This window comes from Drosophila obscura, unplaced genomic scaffold (assembly GCF_018151105.1).
Source record: "Drosophila obscura isolate BZ-5 IFL unplaced genomic scaffold, ASM1815110v1 contig_198, whole genome shotgun sequence".
In the NCBI taxonomy this organism is placed as follows: domain Eukaryota; kingdom Metazoa; phylum Arthropoda; class Insecta; order Diptera; family Drosophilidae; genus Drosophila; species Drosophila obscura.
In genome coordinates this window covers 637,617-658,295 of record NW_024542787.1, presented here as the reverse complement: position 1 = coordinate 658,295, position 20,679 = coordinate 637,617, and the positions used below count along the sequence as shown (strand labels likewise).

At 43.1% G+C, this 20,679-nt stretch overlaps 2 protein-coding genes across 4 annotated transcripts in view; both read left to right on the top strand.

Annotated features, from left to right (window-relative positions):
• Nucleotides 1–3,973: 3,973 nt before the first annotated feature.
• Nucleotides 3,974–20,679, top strand: part of LOC111076699 (leucyl-cystinyl aminopeptidase) — a 227,761-nt gene continuing 211,055 nt past the window's right edge. For 2 of the 3 annotated variants that reach the window (XM_041593719.1, XM_041593720.1), the window contains exon 1: nt 3,974–4,056. The gene's annotated coding sequence lies outside the window, so the exon portion shown is untranslated. The remainder of the gene's footprint in view (nt 4,057–20,679) is intronic. The other variant, XM_041593718.1, reaches the window with a different exon arrangement.
• On the top strand, nt 13,191–17,204 carry LOC121404387. Its single transcript, XM_041593723.1, has 4 exons — nt 13,191–14,234; nt 14,520–15,663; nt 15,730–16,690; nt 16,844–17,204. The coding sequence occupies exons 1-4, from the start codon at nt 13,191–13,193 to the stop codon at nt 17,202–17,204; spliced, it is 3,510 nt and encodes a 1,169-aa protein (XP_041449657.1).

The following is a 20,679-nucleotide window of genomic DNA, read 5'->3' as shown; positions in this document are numbered from 1 at the left end:
GAAACCTGCACAAGTTTTGCGAACTAGTTAACTAAATATATCAACCTCAGATAAACTTCTTGATTTTCACTAATCGTTAACTTTTTAACAGTAACTAAAAAAAAAATAAAATACCTTATTTTCAATATTAACTAGTTTCTAAGTTTCAATATTATTTGAAAAAACCGACGAATTAAATTTTTTTAATGCATATTTACCCAAACATTTTTATTTTCTTTTCGTGGTAGCAGCCTCCAAACATTAAACTAAAAATTTGAAAAAAATTGTATAATTTTATTGAATAACAACGAATAGAATTGGGAGGTGTCTCCTTGAAAAAACAAAAAATTAATTTTTTGGGTAAATTTTGGCCCAGCCTAATGTGCACACATACAGTCGTCGCGACGACTCGACTCGGCTGTAGCATCGGGAGAGGATCAACTTCGTGTGCCTTCAAATGCTGTATTCATATGCAGAGGTATGCAGCGGCTGGCTCTAGAGCGCTCTCTCTCTCTAAAAAGAGCCAGGAGCCAGCTCTAAAGCAAGCCTGCAAAATTCGTGTGAAGAAATGTCGTATGGCGTTATGTGTCTTATTCGTATATTGTCTTTTATTAAACTCTCAAACGCAACTACTTTCTCGGCATTGCAACCAGAGATCTGAGAGAATTATTGCGCGTCTCTATATTTGTCCCCCTCAGAATCATTACTGCAGAGGAACACGCTCGACGTGCGCTCCCTTTCTCTCGCTCCTTTGATCCTCTCTGAGTGAGCTCCTTAGTACAAACTCGCTCTTGAACACTTGGATTCCTTAAATAGATTAAATTTGTCTGCATTATTTAAATATTTACAACTAAAACTAAAAATAAAGAATAATAAGACAAAAAGACAATTTTTTATACTGGTGTGTAGAAAGGGATACTCCTTATAGGCAAAGCCAAGCTAAAAAGTCTAGACATGTGAAATCATGTCTGAAGGTCGCGGGTCCGACTATTCTCCAACCCACCACACCACAAGCTCAGGCCACGGTGAGACACCAAACGGAAACCCAGAGGATCTAACAGCTCTCCACAGGAACTGTGGCATTACTTACGCAGAATTTCTAAAATCAGTGAAGGGAGACGCAACACTGAGCGAGGTCAGTGGCGATGTGGAGAGCATAAGAAAGACTCTATAGGGTGATCTGCTGCCACGCCTTAACAAAGCGCCAAACCATAGCGCAGAAGAGGTGAAAACGGCCGTGAGAAAGGCTCTAGGGGCCAATGCAGTCTTACGAGCCCTGACCGAGCAAGCAAGGCTCGACATCATGGACCTAGACGAGGTCACGTCCAAGGCGGAGGTACTGGAAGCAGTCCAGATTGTACTAGATGCAACAACCATCCCCGAAGACGCGGTAAAGTCCCTAAGAACTGCCAGAAACGGAATGCAGAAAGCCACACTATGACGGCCGACAAGCACTGCCAACATACTTGTGGCGAAGGCAAAAATAAGGATCGGATGGGTAATATGTCGCATAAAGACAATAATAACTCCAAACCGCTGTTTTAAGTGTCTGAAATTCGGGCATATCTCGTTAAACTGCACCGAAAGAAAAGATATCCGAGGAGCATGCTTTAGACGTGGAAGAAAAGTCCACGAGGCCAGAAACTGCAGTACTCTGCACACAAAAAAAAAAAAATCCCACAGACCATGCGTTTGGAAGCTTTAAGTGCCCGGAGTACCGCGAGCAGTAAAATTATCAAAATGCTAAGACTTTTCCAACTAAGCCTAAACCACTACAGGATGGCCCACGACCTCCTACAAGCTGCTACTTGCCACCAAGCTGGCGACTTGAGGAGTTCAGCGCCGCAGTAGAGAACCTGTCTAGCTATATCAGGGCACACTTGCCATCGCTTATAGCGGGCGATTTCAACGCCTGGGCTACTGATTTAGAGTTCACCACAACGATCGCCAGAGCCCGAGGCTTGGTGGAGGCTTTCGCCTCACTGTACATAGTCCAGTCCTCGCTCAATGTTGTGTCTCCTTTCACTGATTTTAGGTCTCCGTCTCCGTTCCGGCTCCACGCCTATGTTTAGCAGAGCAGGTGCCACATCGATTATTGACCTCAACTACATAAGCTTAAGCCTGGCAGCGACCATGACATGGCAGATCAGCGAGAAGTATACCTCGAGCGAGCACAGTGCCATCCTTTTCACCATGCAGACCCGCAAAGCTGCCACAAGGACTGCCAATGAATCAACCCTGGACATACCCGCTTTTCGGTCTGCCATAGCAGGACTAGCAGATATGGAAGGTGAAGAAGATGAGGTGGCCAGCTTAAAGGGGAATGCGAAGCCAGCATAGAGCGCAGCAAAGCACTCAAGATTCATAAGTCGATTTATTGGTGGAACCACCATAGAGAGGAGGCCCGCCGTAAATGCATAGAGCATACAATAGATCCCGCGGAGCAGAAAACATCCAAGTCCTCAGAGAGGCATACACTCAAAAGCGGAAGAATATGAAAAAGGAGATAAAAAAGAACAAGAAACGATGATTCCTAGAGCTCTGTGACCAAGCAGAAGACGATCTCTGGGGCAAGCAATACAAAGTGCATATTATTATTTATCATTCTTATATCCGTTAAAGAAATACCCGATATAAAAGGAAATAAAAACAAAAGGAAGGTTGATTGCACATCCTTCCCGCAGGTTACGATTTATCCAATATTGCGAAGTACATTGTCGACCCCAGGTCCACAGCGGCCACAAAAATTTTTGCTTGGTTTTATACAATTGAAATTTTAACAGATTTCTGTTTGTAAACAAACACAACACAGTGTAAGATCATGCAGCTTGATCACTTTGTTCACACTGGGCACAGAGCGGAATGTATAGACCTTTCGGTGGACGGAAGACTTACCGCGCCTGAGCACTAGGCTTAAGACGCAAAATTAAGTGAAAACCGAAACCTGTATGATAGATATGCAACTAGAGATTTCAGTTTAAAAAATCGGAATAAAAATATAATAATATAAAATAGCTTGGGTTTTCACAAAAATAAATACATTTTTCATCATGATACTATTACGAGGGGTGCTATTTATGTTTCTGGCCTAGGTCACTTCTCGTCGTACTATGACCATAAAAAAGACTCGAGTTTTATCAATTAAACATACCTAGAACTTTTTCATATAAAACCACGTTGGATATCGAATAACAATAAAAAAAAATTAATCTCAGGCGAAAATTGAAATTTAGACATGAAAATGTCTTTGTCATGATTTTCTACCATATTTTAGGTGGATTTTTAAGCCATGAATGCTTATATCACCTTAGTTCAACTTTTATTGATGAATCACCATGCATTGCCAATGTTTAAAACTGGTATCGCGAACTCAATCCTGTACGTCCTTCGTTGCAGGACGAATTTCGGTAAGGTAGTTTAAAATGAATTTGTGTGCCACAAAAAATCGATGCCGTGTGCGAAATTACTGAGCAAGATCACATACTGTGAGATTGAGGTATCCTTGCGCATTAGTATGACGACCTTTAATAAGATTTTCCATGATCACCTCGTGGAAAAATAGGTGTCACTTTTCCAAAAATACGACCGTTGTGCTTTAAAAAATTATGTTTAACATCTATAAAGCGACGAGTTATGAATATATAAATATTAAAACGAAACAAAATCAATAATCGACGGTATGGATGTTTTAAAGGAAAAAAACGCTGATTAGGACTATTTTATAGATACTTTTTCTGAGTGCCAAAAGTGTTGTAAAAATAGGTTCAAATATTTCAAAAAAGGCTTGCTATTCCTCGAGAATGTTGTCTAAAATCATAAAACCATTTTCAGACGCCTAATTTGTGTTTTTCATAGTTACGCCAGAAACTTAAGTGGCAGCCTACGTACAATAAAATATACTAGTATCGGAATATACCGTTAAACTGACTTTATTAAAATAAATTAGTCTTTTGTTGCTTAATGAGGACAATTTGTGTATATGTTTATCTCCACCACAAAATCTTCAACCGTTTAGTAATATATTTAGTAATGTTGATGCTTTCAACTTATTCGGAACATTTTAACTGAGTACCGGCTGTAAGTATCGCTTTTAATTAATTATTTAAATATGTAAAGTAGGCACAAGATAAATTTCCTTAATTAACTCACATTACGATAATGACATTCCAAAATGGGATGGGAAAATTGTGAAAATGTAATTTTAAATAAAAAAGTCAACAACAAAATCATAACAAAAGTCGGGTTCACGCCAATCAGAGAATAGACAAAACCGGTTTATGCTGGACGCATCGCATAAAGTTGTTTGCATGTGTTGGGCTTTCGGTATGCTGGTACACAGCACAAGCTGTGTATGGATACAAGAATTAGTTTCCTATGCTGGGAGCAATTACAAAAACAAAAAAGGTCGCGGAGCAATGTGCCTTGGCACCCCTGTACTATATAATAAAGCAAAGTAGAATATCGTGATTAAAACGTGTTCATTTAAAATTTGTAGAAGTGCATACAAATTTTCTCGGATGAAGTTCTTGCTGTTTCTTAACTAAATTTAATTAAAAAGAAGAAAAATGAAAGCGTCATGGCCCGATGAGTACGATATCCTTGCAGGTTGATCTGTCTAGAGTATGTTATGTGATTTAGTCATTGTATATCTGTAAAAAAAAAAAACCTGAAATGCATTTGTTTCGAATATCTCTCTATTATATATAACTAGCTGTACCCTGCCACGTTTCGCTGTGGCACATTCCCGTTTCGTGGATAATTTCTTGAATGTAAATGTAAATATTTTTTGTTTTTCCTTTTCCTACGTTGATATTAAGACTATCTAGATTACCGACACGGAAACACGTAACAAAGTTGTCCATATGAATTGTATAACCAAAAACACATGAACCTTGTTAATTGTGATTTCAAAAGTTAATCGAATCGGGACTTGCAATCGTTTGAATTAAAATGGCGTTTATCTTCACCTTTACACGGTCGCGTCAAAATCGTTGCTTTCACTTAAAAAGTTTTTGCTGATTGATATTTAGTAAAATTATAATTTTAATAGCGACTTTTAAATTTAATATGTGCGGTGGCATCCCTGAAAAATCCAGTGAATTAAAAAATTGTCGGATAACACTACTCGAACTAAATCGAATTTTTTTTTCCTCAAGGAACCAAACCGACTTTTTCTGATAGATTACATTTTTTTTTAAGAATTATGGTTTTTTTTCAAAGGCAGAACTTTTTTTTTGAGAATTTTTGAAGTCCGGTATTTTTTGAAACCTTTTTCAGAGAAAGCGCTTCTTTTCTTCACATAACTTAAGTATCTTACATTTTGTTGTAGTGAACTTTGACATTCTTAAAAGTTAATTGATGCAGCTAGAAATTGGACCCAAGCCATTTGAAATATTAACCTTTCAAATGCAAAAATGATGAATTTTTTGCGGTATTTTTTACGAAATTTTGATTTTAAAAACTCATGAAAAGTCGAAATAGATTTTTTTCCTGGCTCCTGTGTCGTTTAAGGTATGTTAGATACCTATTTCAGGCTGGGATATGCATCAGCCTGTCCAGGGTCCTCTAAAAGAAATTTGTAGATCTGTTGGAAGTTAAGGTTTCGGGGCTGGACTGGAAGTGACCAAAAGAGCAGTAGGCAAGGTTGGAAAATTGATGACGCGATTTCTTGTTGTTTTGGTTATTATTAATGCCTTAATTAGTTTTAATTGTTTACAATTCGTGACCTGCTGGTTGCTAGTTGCGCTGTGGGCTGGTGAACTGCCTAGTGTAGTGTCTTGCGTTTGTGACTGCCTAGTGAAGTGTCTTGCCTAGTGCCTAGTGCAGTGTCTTGTGTTCGGGCTGATGGACTGCCTAGTGCAGTGTCTTGTGTTCGGGCTGATGTACTGCCTGCTTCTTTGTCCGAGCTTGGGCTTTTTAAGCAGGTAACGATCGCACCTGTGTTTGACCCTGAAATAATTTCTTATTGCCAACTTATGATTATTGGGTGACAATAATTGTTGGGCGTGGTAAGTGGGTCGAAGATTGGTGCTTCGTTGACAATTGGCTAGTGGGTCAGTGGTGTTGAGGAAGTGTTTTGCTGCGACGGCAGTTTGGGATTGGGTTTAGGATTGGTTTTTGTTATCTCCGCATCGCGGAAGGTGATAGCTGAATTTGGGTCGATAAGACCCAAGATCTGATCTTGGTCGAGTAGTGTAATTTTAGTCTAACACCTATCTTTCCTGCATGCTCGCGATCAGTTCGGTAACACGCGTCATGCGGCAGCGCCCCTCGGTCGGTTGGGCGGGAGGAGGGCTGCGTTTCTGCCTGGGTTCCGCGCGTAACAGGCTTCGGCTTGGTGTCGCATGGGCCACTTGATGGTGCAGTCATTGCATATCAACGTCTAGACAAATATCATAGTTATCAGAGAAATTATACATTTAGAACTTCTGCTCACTTGGGATTTTAAAAATTCTTTTAAAAAAAATTACACCATAAAAAAAAGTACTACAAAAATTTGTAAATACCGAAATCTATTAAAAAAAGTCATTTTGGTTCACAGCATAAATAAAAAGTTCAATTTTGTTGAGTAGTGTTATTAAAGTTGTGCCGAGATGTACCTGAAGCATATGGATTCTGAGTTTGTTGTGTATGGGTTGTATTGCTATTGAAGTTTTGGTAATAGTTCCCAGTATTCTTGTGAGTGGACTGTTTCTGTTTATGCTGCTCCTTTTTATACCAGTACTCAAAAAAGAGTTAAGGGGTATATTAGATTTGTTGTAAAAGTGGATGTGTGTAACGCAGAGAAGGAAACATTCAATTTTTTATTTTTTTTTTTTAAAATTCTAAAAAATTATAAGCTCAAAAATGTATATACTGACTGAGTACGGGTATAAGTAGAGTCGTGTCCCCAGTAGCGACTCACACGTTCCTTCTCGTTAGCATTATTTTCTTGTATCTTGGCTTCGTACAAGCCTTCTTCTTGAGCGGCTTTTTTAAGTTTTGACAGGGTTGTTATATCTTTGTAATGTCCTATCTCAGGCTGAGGTATGCATCAGTCTGTCCAGGGTCCTGAATTACAAGTTATTTATAATTCACGAGGACTTTATTGGGAAAAACGGGGACTTTGCCAGCAATTGAAATAGAAATCACAACACTTTTTGGTTCTTTTAATTTTAATGGGTCTCTTTATTCTTCCGTATTATTATTCTACCCGGCTATGTTATGTTTAATTGTTCTACGACGCGTATGGATGTTTGACTTCCGTGTTTGTTATTTGCCTGACTGCTACGGCTGGTGGACTCTCCTGCCTACGATGGCTGGTGGGCTGCCTCCGACGATGGCTGGTGGACTGCCTCTTTTCTTCATGCAAGGTAGTGCCTTTTATAGATCGGGCGGCCTTCCATTTTCCCATGAATGTCTTACAGATATCTTATTTCTACTCCAGAATGTGGGAAGGGTTCTTACATAAATATATATTGCCGAATTATAGTCTGCGCGTGCAGACGGGCTGATCGGTAACAGAAGGTTACCTAATCATTAGCCCTGCAGTCAGTGTCCAATATTCCCGGTAAGGAAAGTCGGGGACTGCTGATTGGCTCGCGCATGTGAGGGGTTTGCCCGGTAATCGAGGGTTACCGAAGCAATCGCCTCCCAACAAGTGTCCAATGTCCCAGGTAAGGTGATCGATATGCACCGGTACCGTGGGAAAGGAATGCAACTTTGGGAAATTTGAGGTTTTACTTAGCGTTTATTTATACGGTTATACATGTAGACATATTTAAAGAGGTTTTACTTAGCGTTTATTTATGCGGTTATACATGTAGAGATATTTAAAGACAGGTGTTCCTGTGTTGTGACGAACCATGGGGAACCATGCGTTTGGGTATGCCGAAATGGCTCAGGATTCGTTCTCGGAAAGCCAGTTCCAGGGTAGCGGTGGTGGCCTTTTTGAGTGGTACCAATTCGACCCATTTCGTGAAAGTGTCAAAGAAGACGAGCAGCATCGTGTTTCCTTTCTTTGATCGAGGTAGTGGTCCAACGAAGTCAGCGCATAGTGTAGCGAATGGCTCTTCGGCTTTGCGAGTGAGCATCTGGCCCACCGGCTTGCGTTGTTGAGCTTTGAACTTCTGGCAGCTTACGCAGCCACGGACATATTTCCTCACGTCTCGGTAGAAACCTGGGATATTCGGGTGATGGTTTTCCTGACCCCTAGGTGGTCGGCTATGGGTTGGTCGTGGCATTCGTGAAGTATTCTGGCTCGTTGATCTTTTTCTACGCAGAGTTTCCATGCTATATGGTCGTCGTCGTCGGCGCCATGGCCCAGATGTCGATATAGTTCCCCGTTAGCATAGGTGTAGTCGGTGTATTTCTGAGGCTCGTCCTGGACTTCTTTTATCCGGTGCTGGAGCCAGGGGCAGGCTGTCTTCTCCTCTTCGATCCGTGCGAGTATTCCTAATGGCTGCCTGGATAGTGCATCTGCAACTACGTTCTGTTTGCCCGCTCGATAATGCACGTCATATTGGTATTGCTGAAGTTCGAGGGCCCATCTCGCCACTCTACCATATGGGCTTTCAAGCGTATTTAGCCATTTTAGCGCGAGATGATCGGTGATTACATCGAATCGGTACCCTTCCAGGTAGCAGCGTAGTTTGCGAATGGCCCAAATGACCGCCAGGCACTCTTTGTCGGTAGCGGAGTAGTTTTCTTCCGCCTGGTTCAGTCGTCGGCTGACATATGCTATGACTCGTTCTTTGCCTTCGATTTCTTGGGTGAGAACTGCGCCAACTCCTAGATTGCTCGCATCTGTTTGCAGCGAGAACTTGACGTTGAAATCGGGGCACGCAAGGACGGGGGCGGTCGTGAGAAGTGTCTTCAGTAGGTCAAAAGCAGCCTGTTGTGCTTCGGACCATACCCATGGTTGGTCCTTCTTGAGTAGGCGAGACATCGGTTGGACGACCGTCGCGAAGTTTGGTACGAATCTTCGGTACCAGGGCCGTGGGACTCGTTTTCCCGGTTGCTTGATTGTTGTTTCGTGTTGTTGGCTTCGGCTTCATGTTCGTGGGCCGGCGCTTTGCCTCTGCTGGGGCTGGGCTGGGTGTCGTGTTCTTCGTGGCGATCTGGGTCGTTTTGTTCATTAGGGTAGGTCGTGGTCGTGTGTTCGCTGAGGTTTGTATGGGTGTCATGTTGGCGTGGCTGGGTGCCGAAATCGTTGGGATAGGTTGCGGACGTATGACGGCTGCCGTTAGCTTCGGTTTCCGGTGTCGAGGTTCGTCGCCTTGTACTCTGGTGGTCGGAACGGTGTGGATATGTGGTGTGGGGCACTGATCTCGTAATCGTAGAAGTGTGGTACCGCACTGGATCGTTGTTTCAATGGCGCATAGGAAGTCCATTACGACGATAACTTGAGCCAACATGTTTGGTAGAACAAGGAGGGGTACTTGAACTTCTCTTTGATCCAGCCTGATGTGCGCCAGTAGAATCTGGGTGATCTCTCTGACCGAGCCATCGGCCAGGCGTATGCGGACGCATGCATCTTGCAGGTTGGTGTTGTTGTCTAGTTGTCGGGCGAGGTTTGCACTGATAAAGCTTCGGGATGCCCCTGTGTCGACGGTGGCTTCCGTTTCCTGTCCTCCTATGGTTACCATTGCCACTATCCGGTTCTCGTTCATGTGTATCGGGGTTTTTATTCGTGGATCGGGGCAGACGTTGTTCCCGGCTGATCCCGTGTCAGTCGAGGACACGAGTCGTTTCCCGACGTGTTCTGGCGACAGCAATCGAGGGCCCGGGTGCCGCGCTTGCCACATTCCCAGCAGAATAGGATCGAAGGATTTTGGCATTCGTATGCCGAATGCCCTGCTTCACCACACCGGCGACAGGCTGCGCGTGGGTTGGCGATGGGGGTCGTGATCATGCGATGTGCTACCTCAGGCTTTGCCGTACTCACTGGGTTGGATGGCTGTCTTCTTGGTGAGTCTGCCGAGTCCCAATGAGGCTTCCGGAATGGTGACCGATTGGAGTCGCCGCTCCTCTGATCTGTAGCCGGCCGTGCGTATCTGGGCGTGTGTCGTGGTGGTGCGAGAGTGCTCGGGATGGTCCGCTCTTGAATACTCTCAAACTCCGTGGCCAGCAGTGTTAGGTGTGACAAGTCCTGCAGTTCGTGGCGGCGCACGTACATCTGGTAGGCTGGGACGGCGTTGTCGTAGATCCTGGTTAGCTCCTTGGTTGCGTCGTACCCAGCGTGGTGCATAAGTAGACGTATCTCGATGAGGAAATCTTTGAACAGTTCCCCAGCCACTTGCTTGCGGGCTCGGATCCGGTCTTCCAATTGTTCAAAATACCGTTGTGGCAAGAAGAACGTTAAGAATTCCTGGCGGAAATTTTCCCATGAGGAACTTTGTAGGCGGCTGGTGCGGAACCAACGACTGGCACGGTCTGTGAGAAGTTAGAAGCTAGGGGCCTTGGAAACGGGGCAGCAGGAGTGCGGTATTCGGTGGCTGCGGGGACTCGTAGTCCGGTCTTAGGATCCATTTGGCGAGTGTCGGATGGTCCAGGAGTAGTGGGCAGTGGTGACTTGGAACGAGAGCGTGAGGCTGGCTTGGCATAGTGCCTCTCGAACTCTCCTAGGCGGACCCAGGCTTCTTGCGCGAGTGGCCCGGCGAATAGAGCGGCAAATTTCTTTCGGCGTTCATCGACCGTTCCTTCGCTGCCGAATCCGAATTCTTCGGCGAGGACTTCTAGTTCGTCCCGACGGAGTTTGTGGATCCAGCCGGTGCTGACCCCTGGATTGGAAAAGTGTCCCGCAGGGTATGCCTCCTCTGGTTGTTCATCGTCGTGATGTTCCATGTTGATTTCTGTTGATTTTTGGCAATGAGTCACTGTTAAACGGCACTTTTAGGATCGGCACTGCGTATACTTTCGCGTTTGTTTTCCTGAAGGGGAAACCATGGGGAACCATGGTTCGTTACATCTTTTTGAACCAGAGTATTAAAGGTCCTATCTGGGTGTTTACGAGAAATAACGTCTTTAACAGTATTATCTAATGCATTTTGATAAATCAATGTGTTGGCAGCATTGTTTTCTAATGCTAACTTATTAGTAACTAGTAGTGTTTTTGTTTCCAAATTTTCTATAAACTTTCGAAGACTCCCGTAGATCTATCTCAAAAGTTTCTCAGATGGTGTGTGGTTTTCGAATTCGTCGATTAAAGCTTTTTTCAACTCCAGCCAGGTTAATCCATTTGTGATAATCGCTGTGCGTCTTCAGTTAGTTGCACTTCAATGGCTCCAAATATTACTCGCGTCTGTCTAGCTTCTTGCGTCGGGTACAGTTCTTGGATGTATTCGATGCGTTTGATGAAGGAACTCAGATTTCCAGCTGATCCGTCATATGCCGGCACTTGTCGAAATGACAGTAGTGCTTGGTTTAAGTGCATTTCACTTAGGGATACTGGTGGCAATGCCATTTTGATTTATTGATGGTTTAAATTCAATCGTTAATTTGGTGATTTTTTCAAATCGTTGCATTTTTGGTTACACAGTTTGGTTTTGCTTAACGTTTAAGATTTTGCCTAGTGCTACGTTGCACCTAGGTTCTTTGGCGAATTTACTTGGGCTAAGTATCTTCGCTGATCTGCAGCAATATAGTCGTTTAGATTGCTTCTAATAGATCAGTACCGGAACAATAAAATTAGTGTTGTGAATCCTACCGGCTGCGCCAATAAGAATTCCAGGGTTAAAAAGTAGGTTTTTAAAAAGTATTTTTTTATTTAACCGAACTTATATAAGAAAATTGAATATGATAGTGTATTCAATGATAGAAAGTCTTAAACGGCACTTGTCTTCTTATGCTCGAGCTATTGATCTCGAGACCTCTGTTGGGAAGCTTAAAGCTTATATCCTTAAGCTTTCGGCTTCGGTTCATATTTCGTCTCGTATTTGAGCAGTGATATTTTCGGCTGAGAGAGTCGAAGCTTTGGTTGCGAGAGTCGTTGTTTTGGTGAGAGCGGCTGATAAGCGATGCGTTGGCCTATGTGTGGGAGGCTTGGGAGATGCGTCGGCTTGGATGAAAGAGGCGGCCGCAGTTGGCGATTGGTGTCGGCTTTCATCTTGAGAACTCACTTGTTTACATGAGTTCTCCCTTCTATTGGAGTGTGGGAACGATTTTGGATTGGTCATATGATGGAGTGTGGGAACGAGCTGATAACGGATTGGTCAGCGACGTTCGCTTACATTACAGAGTTTTGGGTTGCATGACACTCCCTGAGGAGGTTAATATATTTAGTTAACTAGTTCGCAAAAACTTGTGCAGGTTTCTTACTGCCAATTACTGATTAATGACGATATGAATGGTATCAATATATATGCAATAGATTTCACCAATTATCCAGTTCATTCAGCAACAAATTTTTTTGTTAATTTTATTGACTAAATTTTTTTGTAAAATTCGGTAGCAACCTCTAAAAAATTAAAAAAAACGAGAAGGACGTTTCTGGGGACACGACTCTACTTATACCCGTACTCAGTCAGTATATACATTTTTGAGCTTATGATTTTCTAGAATTTTAGAAAAAAAAAAAAATTTTACATTTTACATTTTTTTGCTACATCTGCTATCTACATCTACATATACAATGTCTATTCTACATCTAACATGTAGATTTTACATGTTCCATTTAGATTCTACATCTTCTCTTCAAAGGTCGCTGATAGCACTGGTCAGAGTGGGGCGAGCGAGAAAGAGAATGAGTAGCCAGTTCTCGTGCTGGAGGAGGTGGGGCAAGCAACTGAAAATTAATTTCTTTATTCTGGCTATAATATTCATCCGATCTGATTCAGATTCAGCAATCTGGTATATATTGTCATTGTCTACGATACTACGTTTATAGTTTTATCGTATCTTTAAAATTGTGGGTGCCACATTGTTGATGAACGCATTGCAGCCGTTAAAGAATTTCTTAAATTTCGTTTTCTATTTTTGAACACTTAATTTTCCCTCATTGGTTTGGTATTTTTTCTGGTCGCGCTGCGTCGCACTTTTGAGATTTTTTAGTGTTAAGTAAAAAGTGTTAAGACAAAAGCAGAACATGATGGACATGTTCGCTGCGTAAAAGAAGAAGAATTTTTGATACAGTCCACTTTGGAAATAAAGCATTTGTGTTCCATGAACATCGAAGGGTTTTATTCGTCACCATATTGTTGGTCCTTCAACCGGGATAAGCTTATTGTTTAAAAATGGAAGACTTCAAGCTTGTGAAATCAGCAAGAAGCCGTGCGAAGGCAAGCATCACGCGTTTGCTAACGGCGTCACAAGATCCACGTGCGGGATCAAACTTGGAATTGGAGCAAATAACCGTGTTATTGGAGAGGCTCAATACCGTTTGGAAGGAGTTTGAGACTCTTAGCGACAAAATGGCCCTTTACGATGAGGAGGAGGGGTATGTTGATCCAGCCATCGACAACGAGACCTACGAAGACAAGTACTTGCGTGCAAACACATTACTACACTCGCTTAAACGCGCTTGTATGCTAAGGGAAAACGAGGGAGGAAACATCGCCAGCGGCAACCATAACGACAGTGAGAGCCCATGGGGATCACAAGCATCGGGATCAGGAAACGAAAACTTTGTTCGTTTTTTACAACAACAACAAGAGCTGAACGAGCGATTGGCGCAACAACAAACCACGTTTTTGAGCGCAAATTCGACAGCAAATAGGGTGCAAAGCGAATTGCCAAAAATACACATCAAGCAGTTCAATGGTGACTACAAGGAATGGCCTGCTTTCATGAACCTCTTCGAAAGTACGATTCACAGCAATCAGCATTTGACAGCCATTCAAAAATTGCACTACTTGAAAACATATGTTATTGGAGAAGCAGCTGATTTGATACGACATATGCCAATAACAGAAGCAGCTTATACTGCTGCTTGGACTTGCCTAACGGAGCGTTACAACCGACCACGTCACATTGTAAATACTTTGCTGGACACATTTGTGAATTTACCTTCGACATCCAGAGCAGACGTTTCAATTCTACGTAAGGTGACAGATGGAGCAACGGAGATTGTACGCGGCTTGGATGCAGCAGGGCAAACTAATAGGGACTGCTGGATTATACATTTCATTCTGGCCAAAATTGACGCTGAAACCCGACGCAAATGGATTGAAGGAAGTCGCGAGCTGGAATCGCCAACTGTAAACGACTTACTCAAGTTCTTAGACCGGCGCTGCGAGGAATTTGAGCTAAGCAAAAGTGAGACTGACACAGACTTCAAGGTTGGTGCACAACAAAACAAAGCCAAGCGATCGTCACACGCTATGGTATCGCTGGAAGAAGGTGCTTGTGTAAAATGTAACTCCAAGGAACACAAGATCTACATTTGTCCGCAGTTTGGTGACTTATCAGTCGAGCAGAGACGAACATTCGTTAAAGCTAAGTCATTGTGCTTTAACTGTCTCAAGCTTGGGCATGTGTCACGAAAGTGTGAATCAAAATTCACATGCAAGTTTTGCCATACTCGTCACCATTCTCTACTACATATAGAAAATTCTACTTCGCAGGCTGCTGCAACCAGGGCACAGCCAAGAAGTGACGAGCAGCGCATCCTCAGCACTCCCGAAGAGGCAACAGTGGCCATCAGCCACATCGCACGTGCGCAAGTTACTCCAAGAGCTGAACCCTCATACAACGGATCAGCAACTGCTACAAAGCCACACGTGCTTCGGGAAAGCGCATTGCCAACAGCTCTAGTGTTCGTTCGAAGCGCAAAGGGATCGCACACTATCTGTCGGGTGCTTTTGGACAGTGGCTCGGAACTGTCATACATCTCGGAACGGTGCATACAGGCACTTGGCCTGTCACGTTTTCCGTCACGTATTCTGGTCTCGGGAATTTCATCTATAAAGGCTGAGACAACTAGAGGCTGCAGCACACTGGACATGCAGTCAAGGATCTCAGAGCACACCATGAAGGTACGCGCTCACGTACTCAGCAAAATCACTTCTACATTGGCAAGACACGATATTGACGCTGCAGCACTAAGGGCTTTCGATGGCTTCGATCTCGCAGATTCTGAATATCAATCGTTAGCGCCAGTGGATATTCTTTTGGGCAGCGATTATGTGTGGACCGTGTTCACCGGCCAAAAGATGTTCGACAACCACGGGAACGTCATTGCCATTTCGACAATTTTTGGATGGGTCATAACTTCTATTACGACCAGCAACTCATCATCTACAACGACAATGCACACGGCTATTGACATTGACGCATCGCTTCGACGCTTTTGGGAGCTGGAGGATGTCAACCAGGAATTTCAGCGGGAACCAGAGGACGATGAAGTTGAGCAACACTTTATGAAGACACACACTCGGGACTCCAAGGGGCGTTACATCGTCGAGCTTCCGTTCAAAGATCCTAATCAACAGTTTTCGGATACACTACACGGAGCACTCGCAAGATTCAGGGGTGTTGAACGTCGCTTGGAGCGAGATCCCGATCTGCACGCACAGTATGTACAGTTTATGCGTGATTATCTTAATTTGGGTCACATGCGAGAACTATCGCCAGAAGACATTGACAAGAAGCCATGCTTTTACTTGCCACATCATCCCGTAATTACACAAAAATTAAGGGTGGTTTTTGACGGATCGTTTAAGGATACTAGCGGAAAGGCCTTGAACGACGCCCTGCACATTGGACCCAGTATTTTGCGGAACTTATTCTCAATTTGTATACGTTTCAGAATGTTTAAGTTCGTCTTTTCTGCAGATATAGTCAAAACGTATCGACAAATCTGGGTGGCTGTCAATCATTGCAGTTACCAGCGCATTGTATGGCGAGAAGATGAAAGCACGCCTATCAAGCACTATGAGCTCTCCACAGTAACATACGGCACGTCTAGCGCACCATTCTTGGCAGTGAGGGTCCTGGATCAGCTTGCTCACGACCATCAACACGAGTTTCCCACTGCAGCTAAAATCTTAAAGGAGGAGTTTTACATGGACGACGTACTCACGGGAGCATACACAGAGGAAGAGCTTATTTGCAAGCGAGATGAATTGATTCAGCTAATGGAACGTGCAGGCATGGAGCTTGGCAAATGGGTCTCCAATTCATCACGCATTTTTGTCGGAACTCTTACTTCAACCAATACTCCAGGCAAGGGACTCCATTCTACAGCAAAAGTTCTTGGCATTCACTGGGATCCAGAAAAAGATAATTTATCGTACAACGTTTGCCTTTCATCGAATCCGGACAGCAACAAACGACAAGTGCTGTCGGACGTGGCACGCATCTTATATCCACTGGGTATTCTGTCGCCTGTGGTGGTGCAATTTAAAATTATGTTTCAGGAATTGTGGTTACTCGATCTCGACTGGGATACGGAACTTCCTCCGAAAATTGCGGATTGGTGGAAGAAATGCCGTAACGACCTAAATGTACTCCAGGAACTTCGTCTTCCACGATTTGTTGACAACAAGGAGGATCGCATCGAACTGCATGGATTTTCAGATGCTTCCATTAAGGCATACGCCGCAGTCGTCTACAGCAGATTGGTACAGGCAAATGGCACCGTATCTGTTTCACTCATCGCAGGAAAAACCAGAGTTGCTCCGCTGAAGCAGCAGTCACTACCGCGCCTCGAACTGTGTGGCGCTCTGTTGTTGAGCCGACTGATCGTATCTATCAAGGCTGCTCTACAGCATAAGAACATTGACATACATGCATGGTGCGACTCAACTATAGTTCTGGCTTGGCTTTCACAGCAGCCATCGAAGCTTAAAACATTTGTTGCAAACAGAACGTCAGAAATACTCGATGCTATACCACGCAATGCATGGCATCATGTAAATACAAAGGAAAATCCTGCTGACTGCGCCAGCCGAGGCATGCTCGCTGCAGAACTGCTCAATTTCGACCTGTGGTGGATGGGACCTTCATGGCTGCAAGATCCAGAAAAACTCGCGGTAAAGCTGAGCTCTACAAAATTCTGTTCTTCCCTTTCGGAAAACTATGGCAACGAAGAAGTGAAGACCACCGCATTGACAACTCAGGAAGACGACTCATTTTCACCGCTCGAAGCACTGGTGCCACGCGTCTCGTCCTGGACAAAACTGGTTCGCATTGTAGCCTACGTCTTGCGCTTCATCCAAGGGACCAGGGCCCCTAAATCAGGCATGTTGGCAAGTAGCAAAATGCTGAAATTCGAGGAGATCCAGGCGGCTCGCATTCTTTGCCTATAAACGGCTCAGGAATGTTTCAAAGAGGATCGAATTCTGCTGCTGGAGAACAAGCCACTTCGGAGCCGCTCTCAGCTGCTCAAGCTCTCACCGATTGTATGCAAGAATGGCCTCCTACGAGTTGGTGGACGGCTGAGCAATTCTCAATTACCAGCTGATGTCAAACACCCTATACTGCTTCCGAAATCGCACCGCATCACAATACTGATTTTGGAACATGAACATGCATCAAACCTTCACCCAGGCGTCTCTGCTCTCTTTGTTATTATGCGTCAAAAATATTGGATTTTTGGTGCGCGTAATCTTATAAGAAATCTGGTCCACAACTGCATAAGATGTTTTCGCCAACGTAATCACACAGAGCACCAATTCATGGCCGATTTACCAGGCATTCGTATCACCGAAGCTCTGCCCTTCCAGCATTCAGGCTGTGACTACGCTGGACCATTTATACTAAAGGAAAGGAGAGGACGCAATCCTCGAAAAACTAAGGGCTACATATGTTTGTTTGTGTGCCTTGTAACATCAGCCATACACCTGGAATTGGCCGCCGACCTGAGCACCGACACCTTCCTGGCCTGTCTTCGTCGATTTATGTCCCTCAGAGGAAAATGCTCCCAGATCTTCAGCGATAACGGAACAAATTTTGTTGGTGCTAAACGGGCACTAGATGAGATGCAGCAACTTCTATCTTCGCAGGAGCATCAACACACCGTAGCCCAATCGCTGGCCAACGATGGAATCAAATGGAGTTTCATACCGCCTCATTCGCCACACTGGGGAGGGAAGTGGGAGTCATCCGTGCGTTCCGTCAAACTGCACCTTCGTCGCGTTGTAGGAAAGACGACGTTAACCTTCGAACAAATGCAAACTCTAATTGTTCAGATTAGTGCGGTTGTGAACTCTCGACAGTTATGCTATACACCAGACACAGACCTAACATACTTGTCGCCAGCCCATTTTCTAATTGGTCGCCCATTCACAACAATCCCGGAAGGCGATCTATCTCATTTGCCAATCAATCGCTTGGACTATTGGCAGCACTTGCAAGCAATGTACCAAGGATTTTGGAAGCGCTGGCATCAAGAATATTTAACATCCTTGCAGCAACGTCACAAGTGGAACAACAAGCAACGCAACATCTCAGTTGACAATGTGGTACTTGTCAAGGACTCCAATCTCCCACCAGCAGCTTGGATTCTAGCCCGTGTATTGGAAGCTCATCCTGGACCAGATGGACTTGTTCGCGCCGTAAAGCTTAAGACATCTACCGGAGAAATGACCCGACCCATCACCAAGCTAGCAGTACTACCTAATTCAGAAACTATGTTTCAGGGCGGCCCGGGATGTTGATGAACGCATTGCAGCCGTTAAAGAATTTCTTAAATTTCGTTTTCTATTTTTGAACACTTAATTTTCCCTCATTGGTTTGGTATTTTTTCTGGTCGCGCTGCGTCGCACTTTTGAGATTTTTTAGTGTTAAGTAAAAAGTGTTAAGACAAAAGCAGAACATGATGGACATGTTTGCTGCGTAAAAGAAGAAGAATTTTTGATACAGTCCACTTTGGAAATAAAGCATTTGTGTTCTATGAACATCGAAGGGTTTTATTCGTCACCACACATATTTTCGTCCTTTGTGGGTCGAAATTTTGACATACATTTGTAGCAGTGTGATATCACATGAGTCTGGAAACAAGATTTGGTTGCTCTAGCTTTTATAGTCTCTGAGATCTAGGCGACAAACAAGACGGACAGACGGACGGACATAGACTCGGCTATTGATGCTGATCAAGAATTTATATATATATATTTAGTATATTAGGCTGGGCCAAAAATTTGTTTTTTTCGAAATTCAAACGGGACACACCCTAGTTTTCTTACCCTGGACTTAATGGTAATTTACATGTTTTTTTTTGTTTTTTAGAGATTGCTACCGAATTTTACAAAATATTTTAATCAAGAAAATGCAAACAAAATATTTTTGCTGATTGAGTTGGATAATTGTTGAAACCTATTGCATATATATTTATACCACTCATATTTTCATTAATCAGTTATTGACGGTAAAAAACCTTCTCAAGTTTTTGCGAAAAAGCTAACTACATATATCAACCTCAGCTGAACTTCTTGATTTTCACCAATCGTTAATTTATTAACAGAAACTAAAAAAAAATAAAAATACCGTATTATCAATATGAAATTGTTTCTAAGTTTCAATATTATTTGAAAAAACCGAAGAATTAAATTTTTTTTAATGTATATTTAACCAAAAAACTGTATTTTCTTTTCGTGGTAGCAACCCCCAAACATTAAACTAAAAATTTGAAAAAAATTGTATATTTTTATTGAATAACAACGAACAGAAATCGGGGGTGTCCCCTTGAAAAAACAAAAATTTTTTGGTCAAATTTTGTCCCAGCCTAATATATATATATATATATATATATGTGAAAGGTTGAGTTTAAATGTATGTTTATTGAAGAGATATACAGCTGTGGCATAAATAATATCACCATGACACTCAATTTTCTGTATTGAAGGATTTTGTTTAAACAGTGGTATTAATGAATGGTTTAAGAACTAATATATATACTTTAGGATGTAATCTAATGTTTCCTAAAGCAATAGTTTGTATTGCAGACTTCAAACGAAAATTATCAAAAAGAAAAGGAATTATTCAGGAATTTAGGCGGCAACAAAAATAGCACTGATTTCCAAAAATTAAAAAAAATACAACTTTAAAAGAAGCTTTCCAAATTTTTCATTAAAGTAGGTTACTTTAGTTGTATTCAAAGGTTAATATTTTGTTGTAAAGCCTTTGGAAGCAACCTCATTCACTTAAATTCTGCTGCTTCAACTCGTGGTTGAATGGTGCGCTGGTGGACTGCGTTGTGCAGTGTCTTGGGTTTGGGCTGAGGGACCGCCTAGTGCAGCGTCCTGTGTTTGTGGCTGAGGGACTGCGTAGTACAGTGTCTTGGGTGTGTGACTGAGGGACCGCGCAGTACAGTGTCTTGGGTGTGTGACTGAGGGACCGCCTTGTGCAGTGTCCCGTGCATGGGCTGATGGACCGCCTGTATCTTGTATTCGGGCTGATGGACTGCCTCCTCTTTCGGCCGATCTTGGCCCTTTTATGCAGCTGGCGATCGCACCTGAGACCCGAAAATAATTAATTCTTGCTGACTTAAGGTTATTGGGTAATAATAATTGTAGGGTGTGGTAACTAGGTCGAAGCTTGGTGCTTCGTTGACAATTGCTTAGGGGGTCAGTGTGTTTTGATGAGAGTGTTTTTAGCTGAGGCTGCATCGCAGTAGGTGCGGGCTGCAGTTGAGAATTGGGTTTTTGCTACCTCAGCATCGCGAAGGTGATATCTGAATTTGGGTCTTGTTTCGAGGCCGAGTGGTTCGAAATATCGCCAAGAAGTGGGGGACCGAGAATTTTTTGCTGTGGTTTGCTGATCGGCAATTTTATGGTGAGCGTT

Coding starts and splice junctions, on each gene's coding strand:
- LOC121404387 (XM_041593723.1), top strand. CDS start 13,191: ATGGAAGACTTCAAGCTTGTGAAATCAGCAAGAAGCCGTGCGAAGGCA. Junction 14,235..14,519: donor AGACTGACACAGACTTCAAG/GTTGGTGCACAA, acceptor TCTACTTCGCAG/GCTGCTGCAACCAGGGCACA. Junction 15,664..15,729: donor CGCCCTGCACATTGGACCCA/GTATTTTGCGGA, acceptor TCTTTTCTGCAG/ATATAGTCAAAACGTATCGA.